Below are 15,869 nucleotides of genomic sequence, written 5' to 3'. Positions count from 1 at the left end.
GTTTGGAGTGGGGACTTGAGGCAGGCAGGCCCATTCACAGGAGATGCAGTAAACCAGACATGAGGTGATGAGGATCTCCTCCAGGAGGAGAAAAGGGGCTTTGTGAGAGATGTTGCAGCAGATTGAATGAGAGACCGTGAGGAATCCAATTTGACATGTAGGGTTCAAGTCTGGGACACTGGGAGTATGGTGTTTCTCTCACCAGTAACAGGGAAGGTGGCAGTGGAAGGCAGGGTATGGAGGGGGAAAATAATGAATTTTATTTGGGACATAGTGAGTTCAAGATGTCTAGTGGACACCTAGGGATTTATTATTCATTTGAGAATCATCAGTATAGAGACGGTAATTAAATCCATGCAAGTTGATGAGATCATCATGAAGAGGAAAAGAAAGATGACCCAAGATAGAACTCTGAGGACCACCAGTGAGTAAAGGATGTGGTCTGGAAGAGAATAAGCCAAAGGAGATGAAGGAGTAATCAGATAGGGGTAAAATCAGGAAAGAGTGAAATCCTGAAAATATAGAGAATAAGAATATCAAGGGAGTAGAGAGTGGTCCTCAGTGTCAAAAGTTGCAGCAGTCAAGGTGAATGAGGATTGGAAAAGGCTGTTTGATTTGGCAACTGAGAGATCATTAATGATTTTGGGGAGAGCAGTTTTGATGGAATGATGAAGTTGGAAACCAGAAAATGAGAGCTGAGAAAGTGGAAGTATGGACTTTTCCAAAAATTTAGCTACACAGGGCAGAAGAGTTATAGGATGATAATTAATGGGGGAAAGAAGGGTCAAGTGAGGATTTTTTCAGAATATGAGAAACATGGGCATTTTACAAAGGCAGCAGGAAATGAGCCAGTGGTCATAGAGAGATTGAGAATAAGTGAAAGTGTGGGGATGATAATGAAGGCAATCCACCTCAAGAGATGGGATGGAATGGGATCAATAGAGCAAACAAAGGAGTTAGTCTTGGCAAGTCTTGTGAAACAGGAGTGAAGCTCATGCAGGGAGGTGATCTGGGAGAGAAATGAGAGATCAAGAGATTATAGGTCATGGTACAGATGAAGAGTAGAATTATGTAGGAAAAGTAGAGAGAGAGAGATGAAAGAAACCAACATGTTAAATTAACAACTATCTGAACAGGATATTGTACTGACTTCCTTATAACTACATCAGAAAATAAATTTTATAACCAAAAGGATTAAATTCTTAATGAGAATGAATCTTGAATTAAAATTTATAAGTCAAAATTGAGTGGAAACATAAATTGCTTATTAACATTTGTAAGGATTGAGATTAAAAAAAATTACCATTCTCAAGAAAATAATCTCTTTTAACAAGTAATTGGAAAAAGTTTTAGCTTTGATGTTTCCATTTTTAATATAAATAAAGGATAATAGTGAAGATTGAAAGAAAGATACATAGCATGATGTGTATGTTTTTCATTATGTATCATGATAGACTTAATTTGTGCTGCTTCATAAGTCTCAAAGGGAATATAAGTTATGTAAATATGTCTTTCTTCTAAATGACTACATTGAAACTAAAAAAGAAATCTTAGAATAATGAAATCTCCCAATTTCTGTTTATTGTATATTAGTGTTACCCCTAAAAGTTCTCAGTTTTATTTAAACATTAATTTTACTTTTTTTGTTTTTCTTTTTATCCCAGGAGATTTGAAAGCTTATTTCAGACTGGAAAGAGTCCTACTAGTGAACTACTTTTTGACTGGGGAACCACAAATTGTACAGTTGGAGACCTTGTAGATCTTTTAATCAGAAATGAATTTTTAGCACCAGCACGTCTATTGCTGCCAGGTACAGTTTTTCAAGATTTGATATGGAATATTCAGAAGTGGGAACATTGCTACTTTTCCTTACTTTTTTTCATAGTAAAAAAAAAAAAAACTTTTAAAAATATCTTTTTTAGCTTTCTTACATTCTTTTGGTTGGCAAAGAACAATGAATTCTACATGGCTAGGTCCATGATTCCATTTTAAAATTCTTGTTTAGAATATAGATGTCACCATCTCTAGTTTTTGAGAGCAAGAGCAGGTTCAAATCGTTACAGCCTTCAAAACACCTCAGTTTGCATTCTGTATGCATTAGGAAATTAGATGTCCTTTTGGCATTATAATTTTCACCTCACAAATCTCAGCCCCTGTGACTTTAAACACATAACACTCTTTTTACCTTTCCCCGTCTTTCTTGTACATCTTAACCTTTATTAGCTATCTTGTTTTGACGGCTGTTTTATAGAGGGTGGATAAATTGTCAAAATTGGAATAGTATTAAGTGGGTCAGGGTGGTGCTAGGCTATATTAATTGCTTCATTTTCTTTAAGGGAAAGATAAAATAATCTTAGTTCACTTTGCAGATAGTGTTCCAGAAATTGATCATATACTCCCACAAGAAGAAATAGCCACTCAAAACAAATTGCTGCCTCCTTATGACAAAGAAAAGACACATGTGAAACCCTTATTTAATCAGAATCCTGAACAAATCTCTTCACCTCTGAACTCTTCAAGTCCAGACATGAAAAGTTTAGAAGTTAGTGATACACGTAAGTAACTTAAAAAAAAAAAACATTTAACAGAGAACTTTTGGGTTTTAGTACTGAATTTACAATTGAAGTAGCCATACCTGTTTAAAATTAATTTTGGAATTATTTTGTTGAATATTAAAGATATGTTAAAAGCAGTTGAAGTACTAGTAATTTGTAACCAAATTTAGTATGTCCTAAACTAAATTTATCTTCTTTATATATTAAACCTGCCTTTCCTTGTAGTTTTAAAATGAAATTAAATTAAATGTTGCCATTTATATGGTCCTCCCAGATAAACTGGGCTTGAAAATTCTGTGTAATCTTTGGTTTTTCCTTTTGAATCCCACACATCTTAACATTTACTAGGTCTTTTCTGTTTGAACACAACACTATCCCTTTTTTCCATTTCTTCTTTTCTATTCCCATTGCTGCTACTCTAATTAAGTCCTCATCAATTCTTTGATATTACATAATAGATATGCCTTCTTATAGTTTCCCTGTTTTTCCAGTCATATCTATATGAAGGTGCTAGAATAATATTTTTAATTTATAGGTTTGATGTCATCAACTTGTTCAAAAATCTTTAGAGGCTCTCTACTTATAGGATAAATAATAAATTTCTAAGCCTAACTTTTAAGGCTGTCCATACTGTGGCTTTGGCCTAACTTTTTAACCATCTTTCACACCATTCCCATTCATGATTCTGGATTTTAGCCAATCTAGACTGATAGCTTTTTCTCACACGTTTCCTGTAGTCTTTTGTCTTCATGTATTCAGATAAACTCAATGTCCTATCACTTAACATTTACTATTTATGTAAGTCATTTAAGCACCACAGGCTTTAGTTTTCTCATCTATAAATAGAGGTTAGAAGCACTGATGAAAATGGTCTTTGAGGTCCCTTCCAGTTTTAGATCTTTGATTCTTCCTCTGCCTTGAATACATTCCCATCTCTATTTGTTGAAATCCTCTCTTTAAGGGGATAAATAATAGTAAGAAAATACATATCTGTCTCTGAATAACTTAAGTAATTAGAATGAGGTAAACTGTATCCCAGGTTACTGAAAGAACTAATGGAATGTGATTGATGAACAATTGCTACAGAGACAAAGTATTTGACAATTGTAAAGAACCACAATAACCATCTAGTTCAATCTATACATTGAAGAAATCCTCATTATAACAGAAATTTTCTTTGAACTATTTGAAAAGAATGAGGACATTTCAACAGGAAAGTTATTTTATTTTTAAAATTTCAGAAAGAAAAAAAACTGAAGAGAATAGAATTTGTAAGCTATAGTTAGGCCAGGGATGTTAATTTGAATTTCTGGCAAACTCTAGGACATAACATCAAAGTAATGACATCTAGAAAAGAAAGTCGTGATCACAAAGAGATAGCCCTGCTTTCTCAAGGGAAAAAGTCACACTAGAACTAGATATTTTTTTTTCAGATCCTCAAAATCTTTTTGTCTTTTTTTTTTTTAATTTAAATTTTATTTTATTTAATAATAACTTTGTATTGACAGAAGGTATAAATAACCTGGGAAGAAAAACAAAAATGCAAGCAGTTTATATTCATTTCCCAGTGTTATTTCTTTGGGTGTAGCTGCTTCTATCCATCCTTGATCAATTGAAACTGAATTAACTCTCTTTATCGAAGAGACCCACTTCCATCAGAAAACATCCTCAAACAGTATCGTTGTTGAGATATATAATGATCTCCTGGTTCTGCTCATTTCACTTAGCATCAGTTCATGTAAGTCTTGCCAGCTTGACAATCACATACTACAATTTATCCTGACAAGAAATCTCAAGACATAAACACAAAAACAGACAAAGTCTTAGAAACATCTACAAATTAGCCTTTGGAAATACCAAAATCAAACCAAAATGAAAAAAACAAATTAGATACAAACCCACCAAGAATTCCTAAGAGAACTAAAGAAATGTTTTTGAAAAGAGCAAAAAAATTATTTTAAAAATCAAATAAGATCAGCAGAGGATAACTTGGAGAGGGAGGGAAAATGCTATGCAAAAATTATTAATAGCTTGGTAAAAAGAGTACAAAAATACTGAAGAAAAAACTCCTTAAAAATCATAATTGCCCAGTAAAAGAGTTACAAAACCTCATTGAAGGAGATAATTTCTTAAAAACTAAAATTGGTCAAGTGGAAGCTGATAACTCCATGAAACATCAAGAAACAATGAAACAAAGTAAAATAGAAGAAAATGTCAAAATCTCATAGAAAAAAATTATCTGAAAAATAGATCAAAGAGAAATAATTTAAGAATTACTGGACTAGCTGAATTTCTTTTTTATTATTTTTTAATCATGTCCAACTCTTTGTGAATTCATCTGGGGTTTTCCTGACAATGATATGGAGTAATTTGCCATTCTCTTTAACCCTCATTTTACAGATAAGAAATTGAGGCAAATGGGATCAAGTGAGTTGTTTAGGGTTATACAACAAGTAAGTGTCTGAGGCAAGATTTTAACTCAGAATTGATGTTTTTTGATTTGAGGTCCCTTGAAAAGCAAAAAAAAATCAAATCAGTCAATTAAAGATGTTAATTCAGAAAAACAAAAAAAAAATCAAAAAAGATGTTAATTCAGATGATTCATTAGAAAAACAAATACTTAAATATTTTGGGCATTTAATGAGAAGACAGAACTCAATGGAAATGACTCTGATATTGGAAAATCTTGAAGGTAAAAGGAGAAGGGGATGGCAAAGGATGAGATGGATAGATAGTGTCATGAAACTAACAAACATGAGCTTGGATAGATTATGGGAGATGATGGAGGACAGAAGGGCCTGGCATGCTATGGTCCATGGGTTCACAAAGAATTGGACTTGATTAAATGACTGAACACAACAAATATTAAATATTATCTAAAAATAGATAAAGAACAAGTTCTGCCAAATTATTTTAGAGACAAATCTGTTTTAGTTTTGGAACAAAAATTTCAACCAAATTAATTCTTAATTTATAATTACTAATAACAATTTTTAAATTTAATTTCCCCCAAGCTTTCAGTTGGCTCATGTTCAAAATATTCATAGTGGCACTCCCAGCTCCCCATGAACTGTTTCTTTATTTCTTTAAATCATCCAAAGAGCCAAGTCAGCTCCTTTTATTTTCTTAACTAACCTTACCAGTATAATAAGAGGGCAGATAAAGGGCACATCTCTCCTTACCCTGAAGCATTTTACTTGTAATCCAAGCAGGAAAAGCTACTATATATATATATATATATATATATATATATATATATATTATATATATATATATATATATATATATATATATATATATATATATATATATATATTTTTTTTTTTTTACCAAAAGACTTCTTTTAGTATAATTATTTAAAACAGACCAAGGAAACAATATTTTCTCTTATCAATCAATTAATATGTTATTTGTTGAATTTTCACTTCAGTCTTATGAAATTTATTTTGTAATCTTACAATGTTTCGGGAAGGGAGCATATTATTTGGGGAAACATAACAGTAGTTGTCAAAGAGGCATTTCTCTAAAAGTTCCTTAAATCTTGCCAAAACTCTTCCTCAGATCATCTTTTTCTAAAATTCTAAGATCCTTTACTTCCAAACCCTTCAATCACACAATCAGTGCAAGCAGATAAGAATTTTCCTTTAATTCTTATATTTTCTTTTCTCTTTCCTACTTTCTCAAATTTTGCTCATTCTTTTTATATATCATTTCAGTAGACTTTAATTAAAGCCCTTCAAAATTGCTTCTTCCATATACTGATCTGATACTTCTCTTGCCTTTTTTCTATTTTCTTAATTCTTTTAGCCTTTATTTCCCAATCATATCCAAGTCTGCCTTTAGGCTTAATCTTCACTATTCAGCAGCCAGTGGCACAGTTGATAGTCCTGGGCTTCAACTCAGAAAGATTCCTTTTCTTGAGTTCAAATCTGATCCCAGACACTTATTGTGTGACTTTGGCCAAGTCATTTAACCCTGCTTGCCTCAGTTTCTCATTTATAAGATGAGTTGGAGAATGGCCAATTGCTCCCATATCTTTGCTAAAAAACAACAACAACAACAAAAAGCAAAAAATTGTAATTGGGGTGATGAAGAGTCAGATACAACTATTCAATTAAAAAATAAAAATTGCAAGTTTACTAATGAGTAATAAATTAACCAAATATACTTTTAGATCATGAGCTATGAATCAATAAGATAAACAAACAGCAAGAGCTCAAGTAGCTTGTAGTAACCTACAAGATTGTGGTCACATAGACAGTACCAGTCTAAGTATGTGTATATGTGTCAAAAAATTATGAATCTTCTCTATTAAACCCATAAGAAAGACATACAGAGTTTTGATAAAGAAAATAATTTTAATCTTTTTAAAAGTATAAATTATTAAGAGGCAATTCCTTGCAGTTTAGTGTTTAAATTGGAACAAATCATTGATTGTCTAGAACCTCTGAATTTTCTTTTATTTAATGAACTTTTTTCCTCTCATTGATATTACAGGTTTCCAGAGTTTTTCATTTTATGAATTGAAAAATGTTACAAATAACTTTGATGAGCTCCCTATATCAGCTGGTGGAAACAAAATGGGAGAGGGAGGCTTTGGAGTTGTATATAGGGGCTATATCAATAACAGAATTGTGGCAGTGAAGAAACTTACAACTGTAAGTTACCTTTCTTTATAGCAGAAATTAGATGGTCATTTTGTAATAAAATGCTTTTTTTTTTTTGGAGATTGGATCTCTCTTTTATATATAGCTGGAAGTACACAGCCAACTCACAGGCCAATCCTGATGCTGATTCACATGGAAAGTTTGACCTGACCTGTTGCCAGTATGAGTTGTTTCACTCCTTCCTTAAGCAGTCTAGTGGCCTCATAACTAGATTTATTTCTACTGTAACTCAAAACTCCTAAACTTAAACAATCCATCAGTCTCAGAATCCTCTAGTAGCAGGAATTAGAAACCCTACTCTGCCCAGAAAAGTAACAATTTTAGACACATTTTTTTTATTTCACTCGAATAAATTGAAAGCAATGTTTACTTTTAACACTTAAGGAAGCATTACCCAAAACTTTATATATGCCAGACAATATGACATAATGGAAAGGCTCTGGATTTGAAGTTAGGAGAAGTAGGTTCATATCAAGCTTTAGAATTTTTATTTCTCTGACTTTGGGCACTCAGCCTTTTAAGAAAGTAATACTTACATTGCCTATTGTTAGGAGGAAACTGCTTTTTAAACCTTGAAGCATAATGTAAAAATGAGTCATCTGTTACTAAAATGATAAGAAACATATAATTATTCTCTCATAAGTAGACATATCCAAGATTGTAAATATTGTAAATAAGTAATCGTTCACATTTATACAGTACTTTATAGTTTCTTCTTTGTTCATCAACTTAATAATTTGTGCTTTCGTCAGTGTGGATGCTTCCCCAGCCAAAATAAATTACAGTGTCCCTAAAATTTAATAGATGATTGTGATGACCGCATTAGCACCCTGGATACTTTAGAATCAGCCGGAGTCAGGATAAGCAAAAGTCCTTAATCTTTATTCTTTGTTGAAGGGAAAGGAGAGAGAGTGGGCACAGGAATCTCCTCTTTCTTCTACTGGGAGTCACACTAGCTTGTCCTATTCCACCCTTTTTCCCTCCTCCCAATCTCCTTATACTCCAACCTATTGAGCCAGCACACAATGGTGGGACAGGCCAGTTTCCAAGCAAATGCTAATAGAGTATTGTCCAATTGCTAATTTGCCTTAAGTGCTTGCTTGTCTGAAACTCAGTGCATAAACTCAAGTTTCAGACTTTTACAGATGATATTGCAGTCAGCCCTTTCTCCTCTCCCTCCTCATTAAAATCATCCTTTTAGGATGAGTTTCTTCAAATTTTCAAGAGACTTTTCAGATAACTGACGTGTAACCCAATATAGATCCATATTTAAAATCTTTTCAGCTTAGCAGAACCTATCAAAGGTTGTACTTTTCAAATCTACAATCACCTTCACATCCTCCTGAGGCATTAGGGTATTATTTTTGTGGAAGATGTTACAGTTTTTATATAAAGGACAATTTTAAACAGACTAAATTTTTTTTTTTTTATGTTGTACTGTCACAACCCTAGGGAAAAAAAGAAGTTCACTTAAAGAAGTGAACTTAAAGAAGTTCAAAATTTTAGTTGTTTTAGTTGTGAATAGTTGTGAATTTCATTCACAGCCTAAGGATCATTATTCATAGGTCACATTATTAAAGTTAAAAGAACTATAATTCATTCTTGGGTATAGTGGTACCTTCTTGACTTTATCTCTGGCTCATTTTATTTACAGAACAGCAACATTTCTGTGGTAAACAGAAAGCTATAAGCAAAAATTCTGGGTTACTATCTCCTTATGCGTCTTAGAATTTTTCAGAATTGGTTGTCTGAAGACCTCTTGGATTTTTAAAAAAACATTCCTATCTGAGAACCCTGATTTAAAACTCTCTGAAAGTTGCTCCATAGATATGCTTTCATACAATTTCCTTCATTGGTATCTTATATTTCCTCCCCCTCACTTCCATTTCACCTGGCCAATTTAAAAGCTTTGTGACTTAGAAAAAATATTTTACCAATCTGGGTTTCAGGGATTTGTTTACCTGACAGAGGCCAGTCTGATGATTACCTGAAGAGTCTAATAATTATAGGATCTATAATTTGGTGGTGATATTTTTGTTTTATAGATGGCTGATATGTGTACTGAAGAATTAAAACAACAATTTGACCAAGAAATAAAAATAATGGCAAAGTAAGTATTAAAAAGACAATTTGTAAATTAAAGAACATTAGGAAATAATGCTAGCACCAGAAAAAAAATAAGTGAGCACCAGAATGTAAATTAGAAGATGTACCTAATATGATATAATATGTATAATCTTGTTTAAGGCTTTGTTAAAGTTTGTATAAGAACCTCTCTGGTTCTTGATTTCTATATGTAAAATGAAAATACAAAGATTAGACTAGACCAACTTTAAGATTCCTCATAATTCTAAAATTCTGTTACTTTTATATCAATTTAACTATAAATAAGTTGTTAGCAAAATATGTAAGTTGTCATTGTTTTAAAATAATATCACGAGAAATCATACGCAATTTCAATTCTCACCACTTTTTGTTATTAAGGTCCTCAGAATTCCCAAGCATAGATGCCTAGAAGGAGATCTCCAAATATCTCTAATAAAGATATAAAGCCATGAGAATAAATTTTGACACTTACTGCTTTGGCAAGCCACTAAACCCCTCTATGCTGGTTTCCTCATCCATGGATAATAATAAGCTCTACTTCACAGGGTTGTTACAAGGATCAAGTGATTTGTATTTTGTTTTATAAATCTTAAAATGTTATATAGATATTATTTTATTTGTTTTCTTTAATGTTGTTTCTACCTTTTATAAAAGCACCTCAAGTTTTAGTATATTAGGGAACAAATAGTATGGTTCTGCTATACTTAATGACAAAAAAAATTAGCTTAGGGTTTTTTCTTTTCCATTTTTCTAGTATTCATTGTTCCCTTTCCATTTTTATTCACAGGAAGATTTAGTTTCTTTATTTTTTCAGCCTAGTTTTATTCCTGACTGCTTTTCCCAGCTTTATGAAATGTTACTGCCCATGATAATCCATCATCATCCTATACTAGATTTTACAAATGAGTTTATATGCTAAATTAGTATTGTTTTTATAGCCATCTCTCTTCATTTGGGAAGTAAGTCAAATGTTTATTTGCTAAGATGCATTATAAGTTCTTTTATATCTTTATCATGGCAGTTAATTTACATTTGTTTATTTTGGGGATGAAATCATTTTAGTTGGTATCACTGTCAGAAGAAAGATTTTAAGAGTTACAAGCATATTTTCCATGTATGAATGTAAACAGTTTAATTTTATTGATTCTCTAATGATTTCTCTTTGTTTTTTATCTTTATAGGTTTTTTGTTTTTTTTTTTTGAGTCTTATATTTGAAAGTTAAAATTTCTATTTGGTTCTGATCTTTCCATCAGGAATGCTTGAAAGTCTTACATTTCATTAAATATCAATTCTTTCCTGTGATAGTTACTCAGTTTTGCTGGGTAGGTGATTCTTGGTCCTGATGTTAGCTCCTTTGCCTTCCAGAACATCATATTTCAAGTTCTTTGATTCTTTAATATAGAAAGTGCTAAATTTTGTATTATCCTGATTCCATGATATTTGAATTATATGGGTTTTTTGTTTTTGTTTGCTTGCAGAATTTTCTACTTGACCTTGTGAGCTCTGGTATTTGGCTGTAATATTTCTGGGAGTTTTCATTTAAGGATCTCTTTTAGAAGGTTATCAGTGGATTTTTTCAATTTCTATTTTTCTTTCTGGTTCTAGAATATCAGAGTAGTTTTCCTAGGATCTTTTTTTTTTCTTGACTATGGTTTTCATATAGCCCAATAATTATTAAATTATCTCTCCTGGATTTATTTTCCAAGTTAATCAGTTGATTTTCCAATGAATTATTTCATGTCTTCTATTTTTTCATTCTTTTGATTATTTTATTGTATTTTGGTGTCTCATAAAGTCATTAGCATCCACTAGCCCAGTTCAAATTTTAAAGAAATTATTTTCTTCAGTGAATTTTTGTATTTTAAAAAATTGACCAGTTTTGACTTCTCAGTGAATGTTTGTATATATTTCTATTCTGCTTTTCAAGGCTTCTACACTGGATTTTTGTGCATCTTTTGTCACTTGACTTAATCTGTTTTTTTAAGGTATTAATATTTTCAGTATTTTTGATGCTTTCTTGACTAAGATATTGATGATTATTTTTCATAATTTTATTGCATCCTCTCATTTACCCCCAATTTTCTTCTTCCTGTCTTACTTGATTTTTTAAATCCTTCTTGACCTTCTTCATGGCCTGTCCAATTCATATTTTCCTTTGAGGCTTTGATGTAGGAGTTTGGGATTTGTTGTTTTCTTGTGAGTTTGTGCTTTGATATTCTTTCATTTTAGTAATTTTTAATAGTCAGGATCTTTTTCTGCTATTTGCTCATTTTTCTAGCCTATTTCTTGATTTTTAACTACATGCTAAAATTGGGCTTTACTTTTGAGTGTGGAGGCAACACTGTCCTAAGCTTCAGGTTTTTTGTGCAGCTATTTTTAGAGATAATTCTGGGATCTGTAACTTTTCAGTTTTTCCAAGATAATATGATCTAAGTATGTTAACTACTCTCCTGACCTGAGTTCTAGTCTTTGGGTGACCACAAGCATTATTTTCTGTCCTGCAGCTATGACAAGGGTTCTAGCTCCTCTGGGACAGCAAACTCTTGTATTTTAGTTGTGCTCATTCTTGCCCTGTTCTAAGACCCACATCAAAGTATGGGCAGTGCAACAGAGTCCTTTTCCTCAGTGCCCATGGAAGGCCCCTATAATCCTCTAACTACTTGTCTGACCTTGTTATCATCTGTGGGCTGCCACTGCCAGTTGCCCCCAATGCCTACTGCTGGTTGGCTGGGGCATGACCTGCACTAGACTATACTCCAGTCTAACCCTGGTATAAGAGACTTTTCCTGCCAACCTTCTAAGTTGTGTTGGAAAATTGTTTCACTCCATTCTTTTGTAAGTCTTACTGCTCCAGAATGTGTTCTGAGGCATTATTTAAAGTTATTTGGAGGCACTTAGGATGTTTTTTTTCTCCATCACTTTGATTCTATCCCTCTCTAATTAGTTTTTTAATAGTGATGCTTCATATTTGTTTCAAGATGCCTAAAATATCTGTGATCCAAAATTTTAAATAATTCCACAATCATACTCGTTATGAAGAAAAGAGGTAAACAAAGATATCCATCACAGTCCTTGACTAAATGGTCATAATTTCCAAGTTAATAGAACCTGAGGAATTTTTGCTCCAAAAAGCAAAATAGAACTGTGTTATTTCTATTATTGAATTATTGCCTACTAAAAAAGAAGATTCTCTAAATTTAAATAATTGTGAAGTTTAATTTGTTTTATTGATATTTGATATTAAAATCATAATAAATTATTTTTTAAAAAAAGGGACTGAATATTAAAGTACATGTCTCTCTAATCCAGCTACCAGAGAAGCTAAGCTAGTGGAACTCTTGGGTTTGGGAATTATAAACTACAGCAGACCAATACAAGTCATCAATGTATTGTTCTGGACAACAATATTATGAGCCTCCTGGGTCTGGGTCAAAGAGAATGCTTACCAGATTATATAAGGAGGGACAAACCAACCCTAAGTTGAAACAGAACAGCTCAAAACTCCCCTGCCAATCAGTAAGTGGAATCAGGTCCATGAGTTATTTTGCATTTTCAAATGAGTCAGACAGGGGACCCAGCCTTTAAAAAAAAAAAAAGAAAGAAAGAAAGAAAAGAGAAGAAACTGATAACAGTAGTGAAGAAGTGAAAATAAGTAAGTTGCTCTCTTCTTCAGCTGTCTGTTTTATTGTTGTTCAGGCATTCAGTTGTGTCTAACTCCAAGGTTCACAGGGTTTTCCATGGCAGAGATAAAGGAGTAGTTTGTTATTTCTTTTTCCAATGTGTCCCCATTTTATAGATAAAATCTTCCTGACTGTAGGCTTGGTGTTCTCTCTAGACACTACCTCGCTGTCCTCTGTTTTATAGCTAATCTTTAAAAATATCCAGCTTTGAGCTGATCTTAAATATTTAAGACGTCAAACACTTAATCCTTTAAAAATTTATTTGCCACAGGTGTCAACATGAAAACTTAGTAGAACTACTTGGTTTCTCAAGTGATAGTGATAACTTCTGTTTGGTGTATGTCTATATGCCCAATGGTTCGTTGCTTGACAGATTATCTTGTCTGGTAAGTTGTTTAGTTAAAAAAATAGTATGATATTTAAATTTTCTGAAGTATGCTAATTTTACACTTTGCTTCTTATCCAAATTCTATATACATTTTAGGATTTCCCTGTATCTGAACTCTCTACACTACAATGCACAACATGTCCATATCTTCTCATCTTTGACTATTTTTGTGTATATTTGAGTGTAATGTACCATAGAGCTCTTTAATGCTATAGAGGATTTGTTTGAAGAATTTTAGTAATTTGTATATGGTAATATAGCAACTTCATTGTTCATTTTTATCCCAAGTTCTGTTTAATGACAGGTTTAACTCTTTATTGATGATGCATCTATAATGATATATCTTTGTATTAAGAAGCAATGTGATATAGTGCTCAGTCTCAGAGTCAGAACAACTTGGGTCAAGCTACCACTTCTGCAAAATACTTAGTATGTGACTGTCAGCAATGCACTTAAACCTCTCAATATCTTGGGTACTCACCCAGCATTCTCTGCCTGAAAAGCATTATGAAGCAATTAGAAGGGAAAGTATAAGTTCCCTTGGCCATATGGGTTACCTTCCTAGTCAACTCCCTTTGCAATTAATCTTTATATTTTTATGGCAAAATATATTCCAGATTTGTAGAGGAAATGCTATATTTGTTCTTTCTGTGCCATTTCAATTGTCTTTGCTTTGAATTGATATGTTTTCTGGCTAACTAAAGTAAATGTAAACACCCCAGTTGGGGATTTGAGTGATTAATCAGTCAATAAGCATTTATTGGTTATGATATGTAGGACATAATGCTAGGAACCAGGGATACACATACAGTAAACAAAACAATCCCTAATCATAAGGGGCTTTTGTTCTGATGGGAGATGCAAAAGAATATTTACAAGTCTGTACATTGAAGGGTTAAGTTTGCAAGGAAGTTTGAGAGAGAAGGTCTCTCTTTTGGGGGTATCAGGGAAAGATATGAAATGGTGCTTGGTTTATGCCTTGAAGGAAGAAAGAGATTCTTTACGATGGAGGTAAGAAGGTAAAAGATTCTAGATATAGTAGATAGACCATGCAAATACATAAACATGAGAAATGGAGTACCAAGTATGAAGAATAGAAACAGCCAATTTGGGAGGATTGCACAATACAAGGGGGAGTAACAAGACTAGAAATATACATTGAGATAAAGTTATAAGGTATTTTAAAGGCTAAACGGAGGAATTTACATTTGATTCTTGAGGTAATGAGTTGCTAGAATTTGTTGAGTAAAAGGAGTCTCTAGATCTGTACTTGAGGAAAATGACTTTGGCAGTTGTGTGGAGGATAGATTGAATTGGAGACATGTGAAATGAGAATAATAATTTGAAAATTGCTGAAATAATTCTGGTAAAAGATAAAATAAGGGCCTGAAATAAGGTAATACATTTGTGGTAAGATGCTAAAGAGCTGTAGTGGAGATAAAAATAGGAAGATTTGGAAACTGCTTTATTATGTGGAGTAAGGAAAAGCAAGGAGTTGAGGATGATGTCAAGGTTATGAACCTGGATGACAGGATGAATAATGGTGCTTTCAACAGAAATAAAGAAATTTAGGAGAGATATACATTTTGTTTTGGTCTTATTGACATTTAGATGTGTCTGAGATATCCAATTTGAAATACCCAATAAATTTTTATTTTTAATACTTGTTTCCAATTATATTGATTGTTTTCCTGATTTTGAACTGTTCTGGAGACAACCTACGACCCTGAAAGTAAGATCTTTGGGAATAATTATGCTTACAACTTAGGGCCCTGAAACAGCAACTTGAAAGGAAACCACTGGGGAAATAACAGTTACTCTAGCAACTCCTGAAGAACCAGAAAAGAAAGTTCTTGCCACCATCCTTGGTGATGTTGGTCCTTGGTGCAGTATTAGAAAATGATATAATTTTATTTGTGGAAATTACATTAAAGAATAGGCATTGCCATCTGCTTTTCTGTTGTACTCTAATGACTTTGGGACTCTATCATCTGATTTGAAGGCAGAACTTTCCATATATATATGGACTGCTTTCTTGGAATATAGGATTTTTAGGGATTCCTAAAGGATTATTTTTTCTATTTGCATTTCCAGCACTTAGCTCTGTGATTTATTTAGTAAGTTCTTTTTTTTTTCCTTGAAAATATGTTAGATTAATTAGATTATTAGATTAGATTAGATTAGATAATTAGATTAATTAATTAGATTAGATCTTAATAGACTTCCTAATTATGCAAATTTACCATTTTTAAAAATTATAGCTTTTTATTTAGAAGTTATATGCATGGGTAATTTTATAGCATTGATAATTGCCAAATCTTTTGTTCCAATTTTTCCTGTCCTTCCCCCCACTCTCTCCCTCAGATGGCAGGTTGACCAATACATGTTAAATATGTTAAAGTATAAATTAAATACAAAATAAGTTTACATATTCAGTTATTTTGCTGTACAAATAGAATCGGACTCTGAAAT

The 15,869-nt window shown here is 32.5% G+C and overlaps 1 protein-coding gene across 2 annotated transcripts in view; it reads left to right on the top strand.

Moving 5' to 3' along the window:
• The window catches only part of IRAK4 (interleukin 1 receptor associated kinase 4), a 43,378-nt gene that overhangs the window by 15,794 nt on the left and 11,715 nt on the right, over positions 1-15,869 (top strand). Inside the window, exons 3-7 of one of the 2 annotated variants that reach the window (XM_051961983.1) lie at positions 1,665-1,810; positions 2,358-2,555; positions 7,053-7,213; positions 9,268-9,332; positions 13,281-13,395. In XM_051961983.1, the coding sequence (XP_051817943.1) occupies positions 1,665-1,810; positions 2,358-2,555; positions 7,053-7,213; positions 9,268-9,332; positions 13,281-13,395 (685 nt within the window). The remainder of the gene's footprint in view (positions 1-1,664; positions 1,811-2,357; positions 2,556-7,052; positions 7,214-9,267; positions 9,333-13,280; positions 13,396-15,869) is intronic. The other variant, XM_051961984.1, reaches the window with a different exon arrangement.

This window comes from Antechinus flavipes, chromosome 5 (genome assembly GCF_016432865.1).
Source record: "Antechinus flavipes isolate AdamAnt ecotype Samford, QLD, Australia chromosome 5, AdamAnt_v2, whole genome shotgun sequence".
NCBI lineage: Eukaryota > Metazoa > Chordata > Mammalia > Dasyuromorphia > Dasyuridae > Antechinus > Antechinus flavipes.
The sequence above is the reverse complement of the archived record's forward strand: the minus strand, read 5'-3'. Positions and strand labels throughout refer to the sequence as shown.